This window comes from Poecilia mexicana, unplaced genomic scaffold, assembly GCF_051168715.1.
Source record: "Poecilia mexicana isolate PSO_F unplaced genomic scaffold, ASM5116871v1 scaffold_13, whole genome shotgun sequence".
Lineage (NCBI taxonomy): Eukaryota > Metazoa > Chordata > Actinopteri > Cyprinodontiformes > Poeciliidae > Poecilia > Poecilia mexicana.
In genome coordinates this window covers 11,216,908-11,231,388 of record NW_028263382.1, presented here as the reverse complement: position 1 = coordinate 11,231,388, position 14,481 = coordinate 11,216,908, and the positions used below count along the sequence as shown (strand labels likewise).

General features: G+C 36.6%; 1 protein-coding gene across 1 annotated transcript in view; it reads left to right on the top strand.

Annotated features, from left to right (window-relative positions):
* The first annotated feature begins 2,889 nt into the window (after nucleotides 1-2,889).
* gbe1b (glucan (1,4-alpha-), branching enzyme 1b) overlaps nucleotides 2,890-14,481 on the top strand; it is a 106,666-nt gene continuing 95,074 nt past the window's right edge. The window contains exons 1-2 of the mRNA XM_088011660.1: nucleotides 2,890-3,050; nucleotides 14,027-14,196. Coding sequence (XP_087867786.1) covers nucleotides 2,953-3,050; nucleotides 14,027-14,196 — 268 coding nt within the window. The 5' untranslated portion in view covers nucleotides 2,890-2,952. The remainder of the gene's footprint in view (nucleotides 3,051-14,026; nucleotides 14,197-14,481) is intronic.

Below are 14,481 nucleotides of genomic sequence, written 5' to 3'. Positions count from 1 at the left end.
GAGCATTAGATCACAATCTAATGCTCTATGAGATTCTGCAAGAGGCTTGCAGGGGTTGTACCTCTACAAACAGAAAGGGAGTGCTAAAAGTCACTATTATCACATTTCAAAGACAGATCTGTAGATCATTTGCATAGCAGTGAAAGGAAAGGTGATGTAGTTGTTTTAAGTGGCAGCAGATAAAGGGGAAAAGGAGCAGACCAAGAATGAAACCCTGTGGCACCCCAGATGAAGACACTCAAGTACCAGACTGTGAAATAAGACTTAGATAATGTAAGTGCTGAGAGACGAATCCAAACCTAGTGGTGTAAACAAGACAGAAGGACAGACTGACAAACGGAGTCAAAAGTCGCTGTGCGGTCCAGCAGCACCAAGACAGCAAGGCACCTACCATCACTGTGTGCTTTCAGTCAGGCAGATTCTGTGCTATGCTATATTCATAAAGGACATTTTAAATGTATATTAAAATGTCGGATTTATCTTTTAATTTAATTAGACATTTATTGTAAATAATAACTTATAAAAATAATAGCCAGTCAGCTTTAATATGTGAATTCATATTAGTTCAAATAAATATTTTTTCTGTGTAAGAAGGGAATATGTAAAAGGTGCTGATTAAGTTTGAGACATCTGAAGTCAGAGATTATTACCCTTTCAGAATTGTAGACACTATTATATGTGGAAAATTAAACCGAGAAAAGTTTAGTATTTCTCAGTAACAATCTTCTCAGGTTATGATCCTTCAGCTAAATCTAACATTTTTGTCAGTCATTGTCCTTGGCTTCTGTGCTTTTTCACATTTACTTGTAAACAGTTGTTATTTAGCCGTGAATCAAAGAGACAGCATTTATTGGCACAACCTTCTGTGGCGGACAGCAACACCCTTGTTCCATCTATTACCAACAGATGGCTCTTTAGAATGACACTCACTTTCTGACCTTTAGCTAGGACGGTTTCATTTCGTGACAAGGACAACACTCCTCAGGAGCTGCTCTGTGTCTTCAGGCAGCATGCATATTTATCAGCCTCCTCCAAAGCGGGACTTAATCTAAATTATTGCAAGGTTATCATCTTGAATTCAATAACTTTGTCATCTCAATTCTGAAGAGGTTTGTGGGGAGATCTGTTGTGGCAATAAAGAATACGATTAGAATAATTTGAGCAGTCAGTTTGGAAATATGTGCCTCTTGGAACAGTAATAGGAGGAAGGGACAATGGAGTAGCTGCTGAATTTTAACACTTGACTTTTAAGAACGAACATATTAAGCCCATTTATTTAATGGATTTGCAGATGATATTCTGCTCTAAACAGGCGTCCATGTCAGCTCTGTGTTACAGTCCACTTTACACAGTTACATGATGGTAAACTTTGACACTGAACAAACATTTCTTAAAGTAAACTTTGAACAAATCAATGTTGCTGGCTTTCCGTAAATAGTATTGGATGCATGAAATGACTGAATGGCAAGTAAGATATATCAAGGGAAATTCGAACCCTGTAAACCTATCTCCAGCAACATTTTATTGCATAAACTTAGAAGACATATTCTCTCTAAGCAACATGACATTGTATTTGAACAGTGAAGGGTGAAATGACGTCCACCTAAATGTGTCTAAATGTGGTTGTGAGAGTGGCTTTCTTCTCTGTTTTTTTACATTAAATTTGCACACATATTTACTGAAATGTTCATACATTACACAGACATGAATGCATCCTCAAATAGAAAAACAAAAGAAACAGAAAAAAAATGTTGAAAAAATGTTAACATCAGATAGTGCACATAATGATTTAACAACTACAGAAATTAAAATAAATAATGTATTTAAACAAAAAGTGTAAAATACCCTAACATGTAGTCTGTTTAGCAACTCATTTATACCAGGAACTACTTGAAGAAAAATATACAGTGCAAATATCTAATCAATGTTGCTAAATAACTTCCTCATTTGATCATTGAGATGTCTGTTTTTAAAACATTTATTCCTAAATGATTAAATACAAAATGAGGCTGACTGGAATTGCTTTATTTGACTAACAGTTTAAAGAATATTAAGTTGAATGTTAGATGAAGTGGAGGTTTAAACCATTGTTTCATTGGAATGTAAATAAAATAATAAATGCTCTCAATTTATAATAAAATATCTCTAAATCACATTTAACTGCAAGTATCCAACAGCTGTAGTAGAGTTTGCTGTCAGATTCTCTCCCTGTGCATGCAGGGCTTTCACCTGAAACACCAGCTTCCTCCAGTGGTGCAATGCCTTTTAGGTTAACTATGAAATCCCCGTATGATTGTTTAAATTGGTTAAAATTAAATAATTCCAATAAATTAAGTAAATAAATCAATATTAAATTAAATAAATGTTTTAAATATAAAATTATGTGTGCAATAAATGTATAATGAATGAATTTGACTTTTTGAAACAAATTGTTAAAATTAATGCTTACATTCTAATTCATTAAGATGCACTTGTTATTAATTGTTCTATTCCACTTTTTTGTAATTTCACTATTCTGTTATGTTCAATGCCATTCTTGAGAATACAATTTGAATTGTTATGATAATGTGTAACATTGTTTAATTTGCTACTAAAAATGTCATGTTTATCTGTAGCTGGAGGCCTTTTTCAAAGTTTCGGTACTGTATTTCATAAAACAATAATCAAATCCATTGCAAAGGACTCAATACATCGACTTATATTCCTTTGGAGCGGCTCCTTAAAGGCACAGAGCCGCACATCAGAACCAGGATCAACTGTCAGGCTTCTGGTCTGATGTAAACTCAGCCCGGTGTGGTGGGACGGGCTCCGGCAAAGAAGCAGCGTGATTCGCTGCGGGGCTCCGGTTACTAGAAGAGCACTAAACACGTTCCCTCCCCTCTCTTTCCCTTTCTGTCAGTGTCATCTCCGGAGCGTTCGGTGCTCGATTGGTTTCGTCTGGCTGCAGAAACCATGGAAGAGCATGAGGATAATGTCTCAATTCCCGAATTCAACAACCTTCTCCAGGCGGACCCTAACCTCAAAAGATACGAGAACGACTTCAGGAGGAGGTAAACCAACCGACTCACACTTCGGTTTCTGTGCACAGCTTGTAAAAGCCAAGACCCCCGCTAAAGCGAGGAAAGAGCCAAGCTGACCTTGCATCCGTGTCTTGAAACACATAAAACACATCTGACATTCAAAACTCGATCGTTGTGCAATAGAACGTCTCCTTCTGTGGCCACGGCACGAATGAGAAAGTAGCACAGAGCTCCATTCCCCCTCATGCACAGTGGGCTAACCTTTCAACCCTCCCCCCTCTTCATCACCCTGCTCTTACCAGCTGGCTTTCAGGTATGACTGCAGCCCATAGGAAAGTAATAAAAAAAACTGCCAGAAAAGCTTCGCTTTGCGTGACAAGTTGCAGAAAAACGCAAGTCGTTTCAACTTCCTGTGTGTTTCAGCTGAAGTGTCCGACGTGCTTCAGTCAGGTGATGTGCTGAGGCGGCGCTAGTGTTCACAGTGCTGCCTGTGTGTCTGATGTTGCTGGGTTTTTTTATGTGTGAACAAAACATCAAATTGCTGTGCAGAGTTTTGGATATGCAGCTGCATCCACTTGCAGTGTTGTAGCTCCTGCATTCCCACTGACCTCTGCTCGGTGGAGAGTGTGTTACACAATTTGCTCCTTTTAACCCAGAGTTGACATTGAAACAAATTTAGACTTGGACTCGTGCATGAAGTGGCAGACTGTGTTTGGATTAAGCTCAACTGACAGGCTGTTTGGCAATATTTAGCAATTATTTCATGGCGTCAGTTACTCCTCTTTCTCAGATTCTTAAAAAGTCCTGCAGTATTTTATCACCTTCGCATTTTCTCCTGTCAGGCTCTCAAATTGCATTACATGTGGAAGAAAAGCATTGCATGTTTTTGTTACTTTACAAGAAATCTGAAAGGTGTGGTGTGCAATTGTATTTAGTCCCTCTTTACTATGATAGCCCTGAATAATTGTAAATAGAACCTCTTTGTTTTGCAAGTCTCTGGAGATATTTGCCTTAAATTTGTGTGTTACTTATCTCAAAATATTTAATACCCATCAATACCCAACAATCTAAAAAACTTCATTAAAACCAACCTGTTTTAGTGAAGTTTACGTTTTAAAGCTGCAGTATGTAAGTTTCACAAACATTATGTTTTTTGCATATTTGTTAAAACAAATATGCAAAAAAAATGTTGCAATTTGTTTTAATATGCAAACAAATATGCATATGTATAAAAAGAGACATACAATCTGTCTTGTTTTATATTGGGACCCTGTGGTCCCACTGATCATCTGCAGAAAGCCACCATTTGATCAGAAACAACCAATCAGAGCCAGGAGGAGGATCTTAGCGCTGTCAATCTGTCAAATTATTAACTTTAAAAACTATTCTTTTACCTAATGAGACTGAACTAGAGCATCATTTTGTAAGCTTTCTTGTGAGCTCTAAAGAAGGGCGATTTTTGGCATTTACTTGAACTAGGCTATGTTTACCATAACAAAACCTAAGTTTTACATGAGCAGAAATACAATTATATGTGATTTATTTTCTTTGACTATGTGAACAAATATATTTTTAAAACAAAACTATGAACAAATGTACTCTTTTACAAACTTTATTTAATTCTTTACTCATACTTTTTTTTTTTTTACATTAAATGACTTGTTCATTGCTCACCATCTGCTTGTCTGTAAAAACTACTGCACAACTGTGCCAGAAATGTAATTCTGTGCTGCTTATTATCGCACTTTAGACACTTTATTGAATAGAAATGGTTCTATCTCATCTCATTGCATTGAAGTTGTTCAACTTAATTTCCAGCTCATGTTAAATCACCCTCTTCTGATGATGTCCTGTTTCTCAGTCAGAAGATGACAGTAATAATAACCCGGAGAGGCATCTGCTCATTTTGGGTCATCCTTCAGTGAAACGAAGCCTCAAAACTCCACTAAGGGACCACATAGTTTCATGTGTTTTCATTACCGTGTCAGATCTCGTTTCTAATGTGGCAGGTAAGGGACCACCTGCTTAGTATTTGGAGCCAGCGATCAGGGCTGTAGCCTCGCAGAGAGATGAGCATGTCAGTTCCATCTAAGACACAGCTTGGGATTTCTAGGCTTCACTGCACACTAGACATGTCTCCAACACCTGTCCTGCTGATAAACGCTGCACATAAAGTATTTTACATATAGAATTGCTGCTGTGTCAAGGTTAATTCTTGATAAGCTCCCAGTGTTCTCATCCCCGGAGACCAAACACCATAACACGAACACAAGCCGAAATCAAAATCTCTTTTTTTTTTCTTTTTTTGAGCTGCTGTGGCATGCTGAGTCTCAGTGCCAAGAATTTAGCAGCCTTATCAGAAGGAGACCTATGACCACAATGATTGATTCTTTGGATTTCACCACCAACCCAGGGCTCAGCGCTGCCCATTTTTCAGGTCTAATCAACTTTCATGTCACACAGAGAGACGCTATGCACAGTTAATCTGATTCCAGGAGAACTCTCTCATCCCAATTAGTTTTTGTGGTTGCTTGTTTCTCCTCTTGTTTAATTTCACTGGGATGCGGTTTTTGAAAGGGATTGTGAAAACAGCTGCTGTGGCTGTTTACATGTCACTGCTACAGTGTGCAGAGTTCTGTTGACACGCTTCAATATTTAACCTTCCTCTTGCACAATTCTGCAGGAAGGGTTGAGTAGTGTATGTTTTTTTTTTAACTGCAGTACAATTTGTACCTTAAAATGACTCACTAAACAAAAAGTACATGTCTCTTCACTTTTAGAGTTCAGATATTTAAAATTGGACCAGTTGATCTCAAGTTCAGGAGTCCAAATACAAGCAAAGGGCTTTCAGCAAAAACTAAACATCCAGCAATTAATGTTAATCTGCATGGAAGGGTGTTTGGAGCAAAACTGATTATTATTTTCATTATTAGTACAGTTTTGCTGAGTAAAGTGGACTCCATTTATTCATTACATCACAGCCACATACTAATAGATAAAATCCTTAGAAAAATTAAGAAGAAGCTAATGGATGCAGTCTTCCTTGTCTCTATTCTACAGCCAATCAACACCATGGAAATGAATTCTGCTGCTGGACTGGCTGCTTCGCAAACACCAGCCAATGGCGTGTAAAATACCATTGCACTTATGTATTTCAGCTTTTTTCTTGTGTGCTTCATGGATAGGCAAAGTTTTCATGAACAAATTGGAGTTGTGTTACACGAAAAAATTTGTGAATGGTGAATCGACAAATACTGAACAGCAAATGCCAGGGTTTACTGTAGTAATTATCTGAACACACAAAAGCGCATCAGAAGGAACATGTGATTTGATTAGTTGATTAAATTTGGCTGTAAAAAGTGAAGGAATTTTCTGCTAGTACAATTTCGGTTAGAGTGACATCAGTTAGTCACCACTATATGATGTCACAATACTCAAATAAAGTTTGTTTTTTGGCAGTTGACTTCTGTTCAGACACTGTTACTTCCTCTTCCTTTGCTTCCTCGGTCCTCAGTCAGAAGGACGTTATTTTAAAGTCTCCCTACTGAAGACCTGACGTAAACCCCCAATACGATCCAAGATCAAGGGCTGAACAGCTTTCTCATGTGTGTCTTCATGTGATCCAGATGGACTCGACACCACTGTGCTTCAGCTGTCACCATCACTCACGCAACACATCACAACAGAACCGATCACTCTATATTTAGATTCTCACATTTTGCAACCAGGAGAGTGTTAACCTGACGCAGAGTTCAGCTTTTTCCCAGAGATGGATACAAATATTATTTGAAATACTATTGCGAGACTGTAATTTTTGTTAAAATACAAAGGCATTTAATAAAATGAAATAAAATAAAATAAGCTGAATTTGACTAGAGATATGAAGCAATGACTTCTATGTCTTTACTGAATAAGTTTCTCATGACCAATATGGCAAAAAATACTAAATTTAGTTGGATTTCAAGTTAAGACATTTTTTTGTGATTTTTGTTCACAAATACTACAAAATGATATAAAAACAAGACCACTGAGCCTGTGTAACCTATGGAAGCTTTGCTGGACAGGGCTCTGTAAGGGGCAGTTGATGGTTTCAAAGCAGGGCTGTGTAAAGGATTTTTAGCTCATAGGACTGGTTCAATAGAGATTTGTAGTTTTGTAGCACAAGCATAAAATGTTTGCGATAACATTTTAAAATGCAGATTTTTAATGTACATTATAATGTACAGCCCTATGTGGTATACAAAGGTTTCTAAAAGTTGTGTTGTTTAAAATGATTTTTTTCCCTCCTTCCACCTTAGGAACCTTAATTCCTAAGGCTTATAATTCACCAGACAAGATGCTGGAGTGGGCATAAACTAACACATACTGAGCACTTTGCCATCTATTGCTGGGCATTGGTGGTCAGCTGGCTGAAAGAAGGCTACCACTTAGCGCTACCCATCACTTTGTTTAAGGAAGCTGTGTTAAAGAGTTAGCAAGCTGGGACTGGCATGTGTGTTAAGCAGCTTATGATAGGCTGGCTAGCCCTGGAGATATTACATTGTTATTCTATAGAGCAGAACACCAAGTATGTTTATGTAGTGGGTTTATGGGTTTATTCTGTGGTTTATTTTAGCGGGTGTTATATATTTTTGATACAATCTGTGTATTAAAATCGCAATTATGTCATACATATATGACAGAGTGGTGACATCAAGGTATGCACAAGTCAAATAATCAGAGCATAGGATCTATCAATTTTACCATAATATGCTGTAATCAAGGAGAACAAATAATAATAATAATAATAATAATAATAATAATACCCTTTTATTTTTACTTTATCAAAAGACAGATATAGGTTAGAGATATTTTCCCACAGATAGGAACAATTCCTTTTTTTCTGACTATATTTAAAATACTTTTCATCAAAACATCTTTAGCACACGTTTCCACTTGTCCTTGTTCTAAAAATAAAATGATTCTTCAGGGCAGACCTCAAAGAAAATTGCATTGGCCCAAATGAGTGCGTTTCTCTTTGAAATGGGAAGTTAAATGATATAAAAAGGGCTTTTGTTTACATAAAAACTGGTGAAATGACTGTAAATCTTCTAAATATGTCTAAATTCTGAGCTTGTTACTCTGTGGATATAAAATGTAAGCTACTTTGTGGCACTGAATGGCTGACCAAAATCAGGAAATGAAGGTCTGATGCTAAATTATTCTTGTATAAAATCTTCCTCATCTTGCAGTTTGGAGAGTTTTGCCACCAATATGAAAGTAATTGTAGGTAAAATCACCCATTTTTCTTTACTGTCAAAACTTTAATTTCCACCTATGCAGATGTTTTCATAAATACTTCAGCTCTTTCTGAACCACCCAATGCTGTTGTAGGTAAATACATGTGTCGTGTTTATTTAATTCAAAGCTCTTTGAAGCTGGCTCGTTTTGTCAGTGGGGAACTAAGCTTTTGTCCTACATTCACTTCAAGAACTGGCAGCGGACACTTTGAACCAGAACTGGTACAAAGCCCACACAGGCCAGTTTTCCTAATGAAGTGTAAGCGAGACAGAATCTCTAAAGAGTAAAGTCAAAGAATGCACCTCTGGCCACAAATATACAGCACAAAATAGGCCGCAAAACAGTACAGCAGAACTGCTCCACAGCTGCTGCCAGATTTGGTAAGTTTGTCACTTTTTCTCCAAATCACCCCAGACTGGATGTTTCGATGCTCACTTGGTTTTTCACACTTCTGTGGCTCCGTAGAAGGAACATCTTCTGGGTCTGGAGAAGAATTAAACCCCTCTGTGTAAGGGTGAACAACAATGAATTTTAAAATCGTATCATGATATTTTTGGTTATTTATTGTCATAAAAATGAAAGTGTCTTTTTTTTTTTTAGGCAACTTTGTGACTGTGACTGCATGTCACAGTAATCCTAGCTACACACGTCAGATATTGATGACTGTCACAGCTTTTTTCTAAGCAAAGCAACTTTTTTTCTTTTAATCATATTACTTTCTTCTGGTAATATTGCATCTTTATTCTGGTGATTTTAAGACTTTATTCTCATGATATTATCACTAAATGGATGAGAATATAAAAACTAAAACCCTAAAAGTCTGTTGTTTGAACTTCAACGTATTTATTTATTTTTTATTTTATGTGATAGATCAACCCAATTTAAAAAAAAAAAAACATCTTTTGTTCAAATGAAGCGCCCCAAATTGTTGCATTTATTTGAACTAAGCCTCTAAATGTAGTTCAGAAGTCATCTAATCGAATATGTGTTTGTAATATAATCGTAGAATAAATTCAGCTGCTCTGTGAAGCTGTGAGAGGCTAGTTAGAGACCATTAGTGGACAAGCAATATCATGAAGACTAAGGAACACACCAATAGGTTATTCAAGCTGTGGACGTCCCCTATTCAATCCATCATCTGAATAAAATACTTTACAATTAATGGAATGAAAAAGCCTTAGTGTTAATAGTTTTGTTTAACTGGGCCTTTAATAAGTTGCCCTTTTTTATTTCAGCAGCAATCAGGTATTTGTGGTGTGTCAGTGAAGCAGTGAAAAGATTTTCCTACCTCTTGTATGTTGCAACCTGAGCGCTTGTGTTCTTGTGGGAGCCAGTTCGGCATGTTACTGAATGTGAGCCCCCGCTGTGCAGTACGAAGTAGGCAAACCTCAAGAGTTTTCTCTGCTTTAAAAACCACATTCTTAGACTTAAAAGCCTCATAAGAAGTAGAGGATAAGATCAGTCAGTTTCCACGAGGAGGAGGGCTCTATAAAGTGCTGGCTTAGGGGGCCCACTTTTTTTTTTCCTTCTTCTTTTGGAGTGAGATTTTGCTGCTCCGCTGTGGCATCCAGCAGTTTTTTGAGATTGAATATGAGAGCTGTGAACAATCTAAATTTATTTTAAAATATATTCATTTTTGGACTACATTATACTATTTAAGCTCCCCCCCTCCTCTAGTTTATATTTTTATTTTGGAACCAGGCAGAAGACGATGTTTACCTTCTGTAGCCATCTTAAAAGACTGGTTTAGAAATGGGGATTAAAAAAGTTGGAAGAAAAATAAAAATAATTTTATCAACTTTTATCCATTGTTTTTCAACAGAAGTTTTTGTTTTTTTCCGATGTGAAACTCCCTGATGAAAAGATGAACTGACAAAGCCCCAACTACAATCTTCTCCTCTACAAGTTTTTGCAACATTTTAGGAACTATTATTTTGCTCTATGTAATATTAACAAAAGTCAGCATTTCCATAACTTAAAGCAGCTATAGCTTAAATATTTAGAAAGGTTTAATCATACTCAGGATTTTTAGCATCTTCTATCAGATAAATAAGCACTGGTATTTTACTTTACAAAGCATATTGACAGAGTTCATTGTAAAAATATATATATTTTTGATGTATTGTACACTGCTAGCTGCCTGTGGATTTTTAGTTTAAACAACGTTTGTGAAAATTTAGTCAGGATCTTTTGGTCAGTATTGAAACTGTGGTTGCATCTCGATTTGGGAAAAAGCCCATTCCATTGCACTCAAAAATACAAAGAGTGAATTTAACATAAATGTTCTATTTATACTAAACCTTCACTTAAAATATGAGACTTGCCATAATAATATTTTGATGATTATTTTAATTTGTTGATTAAAATTGCAAAAACATTTGTTTTTACCTGCTCAACAATAAATTAAACACACTATTTAATGAAACAAGCAAAGTAGTTTGATTTCTGTATTGAAAAAAATGAAAGAAAATTGCATCCAAACAATTGTCTAATGTGCATCTGCATAAAATGAACAAGGCCGCACAAAATAATTTTAAGGACTGCAAATGGGCCCCCATGCTACACTTTGGGACACCCTAGTTGAGAGGAAGGATTATAATGAATAGTCTGTTTACATAGTTGAATGGATTACAACATTCTCAAAATATGTGTAATTGGCAATTAAAAAACAAAGATTCACTCAAGTTGAATCTGAAGGTTTGCTCACTGTGGAAAACAGGAATGGGTCTGAAAACCTTCCCTTAGCTTCTGTTTGTAGTGCCTCAATAACTCACAGATAGTATGATAACATAAAATGTCAACACATAATAAAAATCTACAGAGAACCGGGAAGGTTTCAGGTGAATGCAGAGAGAAGAAACTAGTTATGAGGTGAGCCACAGTTCTGCAGTTTTAATACCGACTTCACTGCATTTGGAATTCAGGAGCAGCACTCCAGGAAAAAAAAAAAAAAAAAGGGTTGCCATATGTGATAAGATGGCCGAAGCTTCTGCTCTTTGCTGCTTTATGTGCGGGTGTCATCGAACCAAATGCTGCCACAGAGTCTCATGTGAAGCAGCATGAATTTTGTAATAATAAAACACATAATTTGTCAAGACATTAAATAAAAAAAAAACAACAAAAAAAAAAACTGTTGAAAGAATACATTTCAGAGGCACATTTTGTCACGCATCTGTTTGTTTATTACCATGTTCTGATTTATGTCGAAGTAAAATCAGACACAGAATATGCTCTACTGTGAAAAATATTTGCGAAGCAGGCAAATATGTGATTATTTTGACATACCTAAATGTTTCAGATCATCAAAATAAATAAATAAATAAATATATATACATAAAAGGCAAAGAGAACCCAAAATAAAATGAAACAACCAGCATTCAAACATTTACTTTATGAAGGAGAAGAAAGATATCAAAATGAGCTGAAAGTAGCTTAAACATAATTCCTCCCTAAACCTAGAAGTTTGTATGAAAGTGACAATTAGTCTTTTATAAGACTGCATAGAAATGTTTACCCACTCCTCTTTTAAGATTTGTTTTTTATTCGTCACATTGGAGGGTTTTGAGCAAAAATAAAGGCTATACCACAGCATCAGATTTATGTCTGGGCTTTGACTAGACCACTCCAAGACTTAGTTTAAATATATATCTTTTTAGCTTTAAATTATTTGGAGGTGGACTTAGTGGTGTACTTCAAATCACTGTTGGTAGAGGACAGCGTGTTCATAAAGGGCTGAATTATGTTTACTTGCCTCATTTAAAGTCATTCACAAAATTTTTAGGGGTGTAAGTACTGTAACTCTGGGTCACTTTGTTTTTGTGCTCTCTTTTCTTTCAGCATATTCTCAAAATTGTGACAAAGTGCTATAGGAGGCATGTGGCAGCATTGGTCAGACTTTAAAGGTTTCCATTTGGTAGCCACTGCCTGCATCCAGCATGCCTGAGTCAGGAAGCAGCTGCTGAGAAATCATCATTAAACCCCAGGGCATTCACAGGCGAGCCTCAGCTTTGGTTCAGGGCTATAGGGGATGGAGTACATTTAACTCTGCTGGCTGAGAGAGGCACTCTGTACCCGGGGAATCTGATATGGACACCAGCTTGCCTGCAGAAACGAAAGTGAGATAAATTGTAAACTAGTTAGTCTGTCTTTTGCAGTTCAAGGTAATAGACAGACGTTTATCTCTTAGGAAATGCCTGTAGTCATACATTCTGAAGGCAGAGAGGCAGGTTTTCATCTGGAGGTAGAACCTCAAAAAGATTAAAAAAAGAAGGTGCAGAAAAAAAAAATAAGGCACCAAGGGCTGCTTGTGCTAGAATGTTTTTGAAATGCTTCGAGAAATGTTATAATGATAAAGGAAATCAAACTTTTCCCATGCATGACTGCAGAGCGCTTGATCGCTGTTTTGCGTTTGCAATTGCTTGTTACACTGACGATTAAAAGGAAATTAGGAAATCTATTTTTACTGTTGCTAACAATTTAGATATGCAAACATCATACCAGTCAAACATTTGCATCATGTTAGAAATAGTTCAAATGCCTTCTTTTTATGTCTTTACTCAGACAAAAATAATAAATGAGTTATGTCCTGATGTGACCAGCTTATATTTTTATGTTGTAATTTCTTCTATTATGACTTTTATTGATACAATGCTTGTGATAATTATAATTAATATAATGAACCCTACTCAGGAAACCTTTGGTCGGCGTTTTAACTGATTGGAGTGTGACACCATTAGTTTTCAGTATTTAACATTTTCACAATGTTCAAATTTTCTAAGACACAGAATTTTGAATTTTCATTATCTGTAAGCCATCTCCATCAAAATTTCAGTAAATAAAGGCTTGAAATATGTCACAATAGAATATGAGTTTCACGTTATGAAATGAGTGATAGGAATATTGAACTTAGCATTTATTGAGACGCACCTGTAAATGTAAACATGAGTTTCCTGTGTCAACGCCATGGAGAATGTACACAATTACATTAAATCTGACATCTCCAAAAGGATTGGCAAAGGTTTCCAATCCAGCATGCTTCATGACCGAAGTTAAGAAACTAAAACAGACTAATAAATTTTCATCCTTAATGGTTTCTGTCGAAGTCTGCATGGTGGAGCAGTTGTTGCCTTGCAGTAAGAATGCCCTGGGCTCAAATGCTGGCCTGGGGTCTTTCTGCATGAAGTTTCTACATTCTCCCTGTGCATTCTGGGGTTTTATGCTGGTACTCGGGCAAAGAGAGAACTGCGAGGCTATTTTAACTAGATTCTCGAAGTTTCCCCTGAGCAGTGAGTTTCTGTGTACGTGGTTGTAGTTATGTGTTTGTGCTTGCTCTGATTTCATTGATAAATGGCATTGACACCAGAAATGGCAAGCTTTGAGGCATCTCCTTGCAATACAACTTCCACACTCAAGAGTGTTGCTGATTGCTCAACTTTTAACATCAACACTCAGGCACTGATGGGGGGAAAAAGACCAGATTTCTCTATTTCTGACCAGCTGGTCACCTGAAAATTGTTTGATTGTGGTCACCAGCCAACCAGCTGTTTGTCTTCCAAAGACCCTAGAACTATTATTTAGAAACAGAGACACTCAAAATACTGGAAATAAGCCTAGAATTTGTGAATTTTCCTTCTTTTATATTGTAGAACTTTGAACATAGCCATAAGAATTTCAGTGTTATGTTGAATTTTCATTTCGTTAATTTATCTTTTCTGTTTGGTTGAAAGGCATGACATGCTAAGGAAGCAGGTCCTTCTGCTGGAGGAGGCAGAGGGAGGCGTTGACCAGTTCACACGCAGCTATCGCAGCTTTGGTGTGCAGCGATTGCCCGACAACAGCCTGTTTTTCAAGGAATGGGCTCCTGCTGCTGAGGCCCTTTTTCTCACTGGTGAATTCAGTAAGTAACATGAGTTTTGTTCTCTTGCCTAACGGTTGAACTGGTTTTCACTAATTAACACCAGATTATTGAAATTTTGCATTGTTTTCTGTTGTATTAAATATGTCCTGAAATATCCTGACAGCGTGTCTTTATGGTGATTTAGGTAGAAAACATGAATCTCTAAGCTGATTAAGTCTGTAAGAAAAAGGTCAGCATAAAGCACCAAGAGGGTGTTGTCTTGTTCAAACAGCCCTCCAGGGTGAAAGAAATGTTAGGAAATATTGATTACACAGTATAAACTTG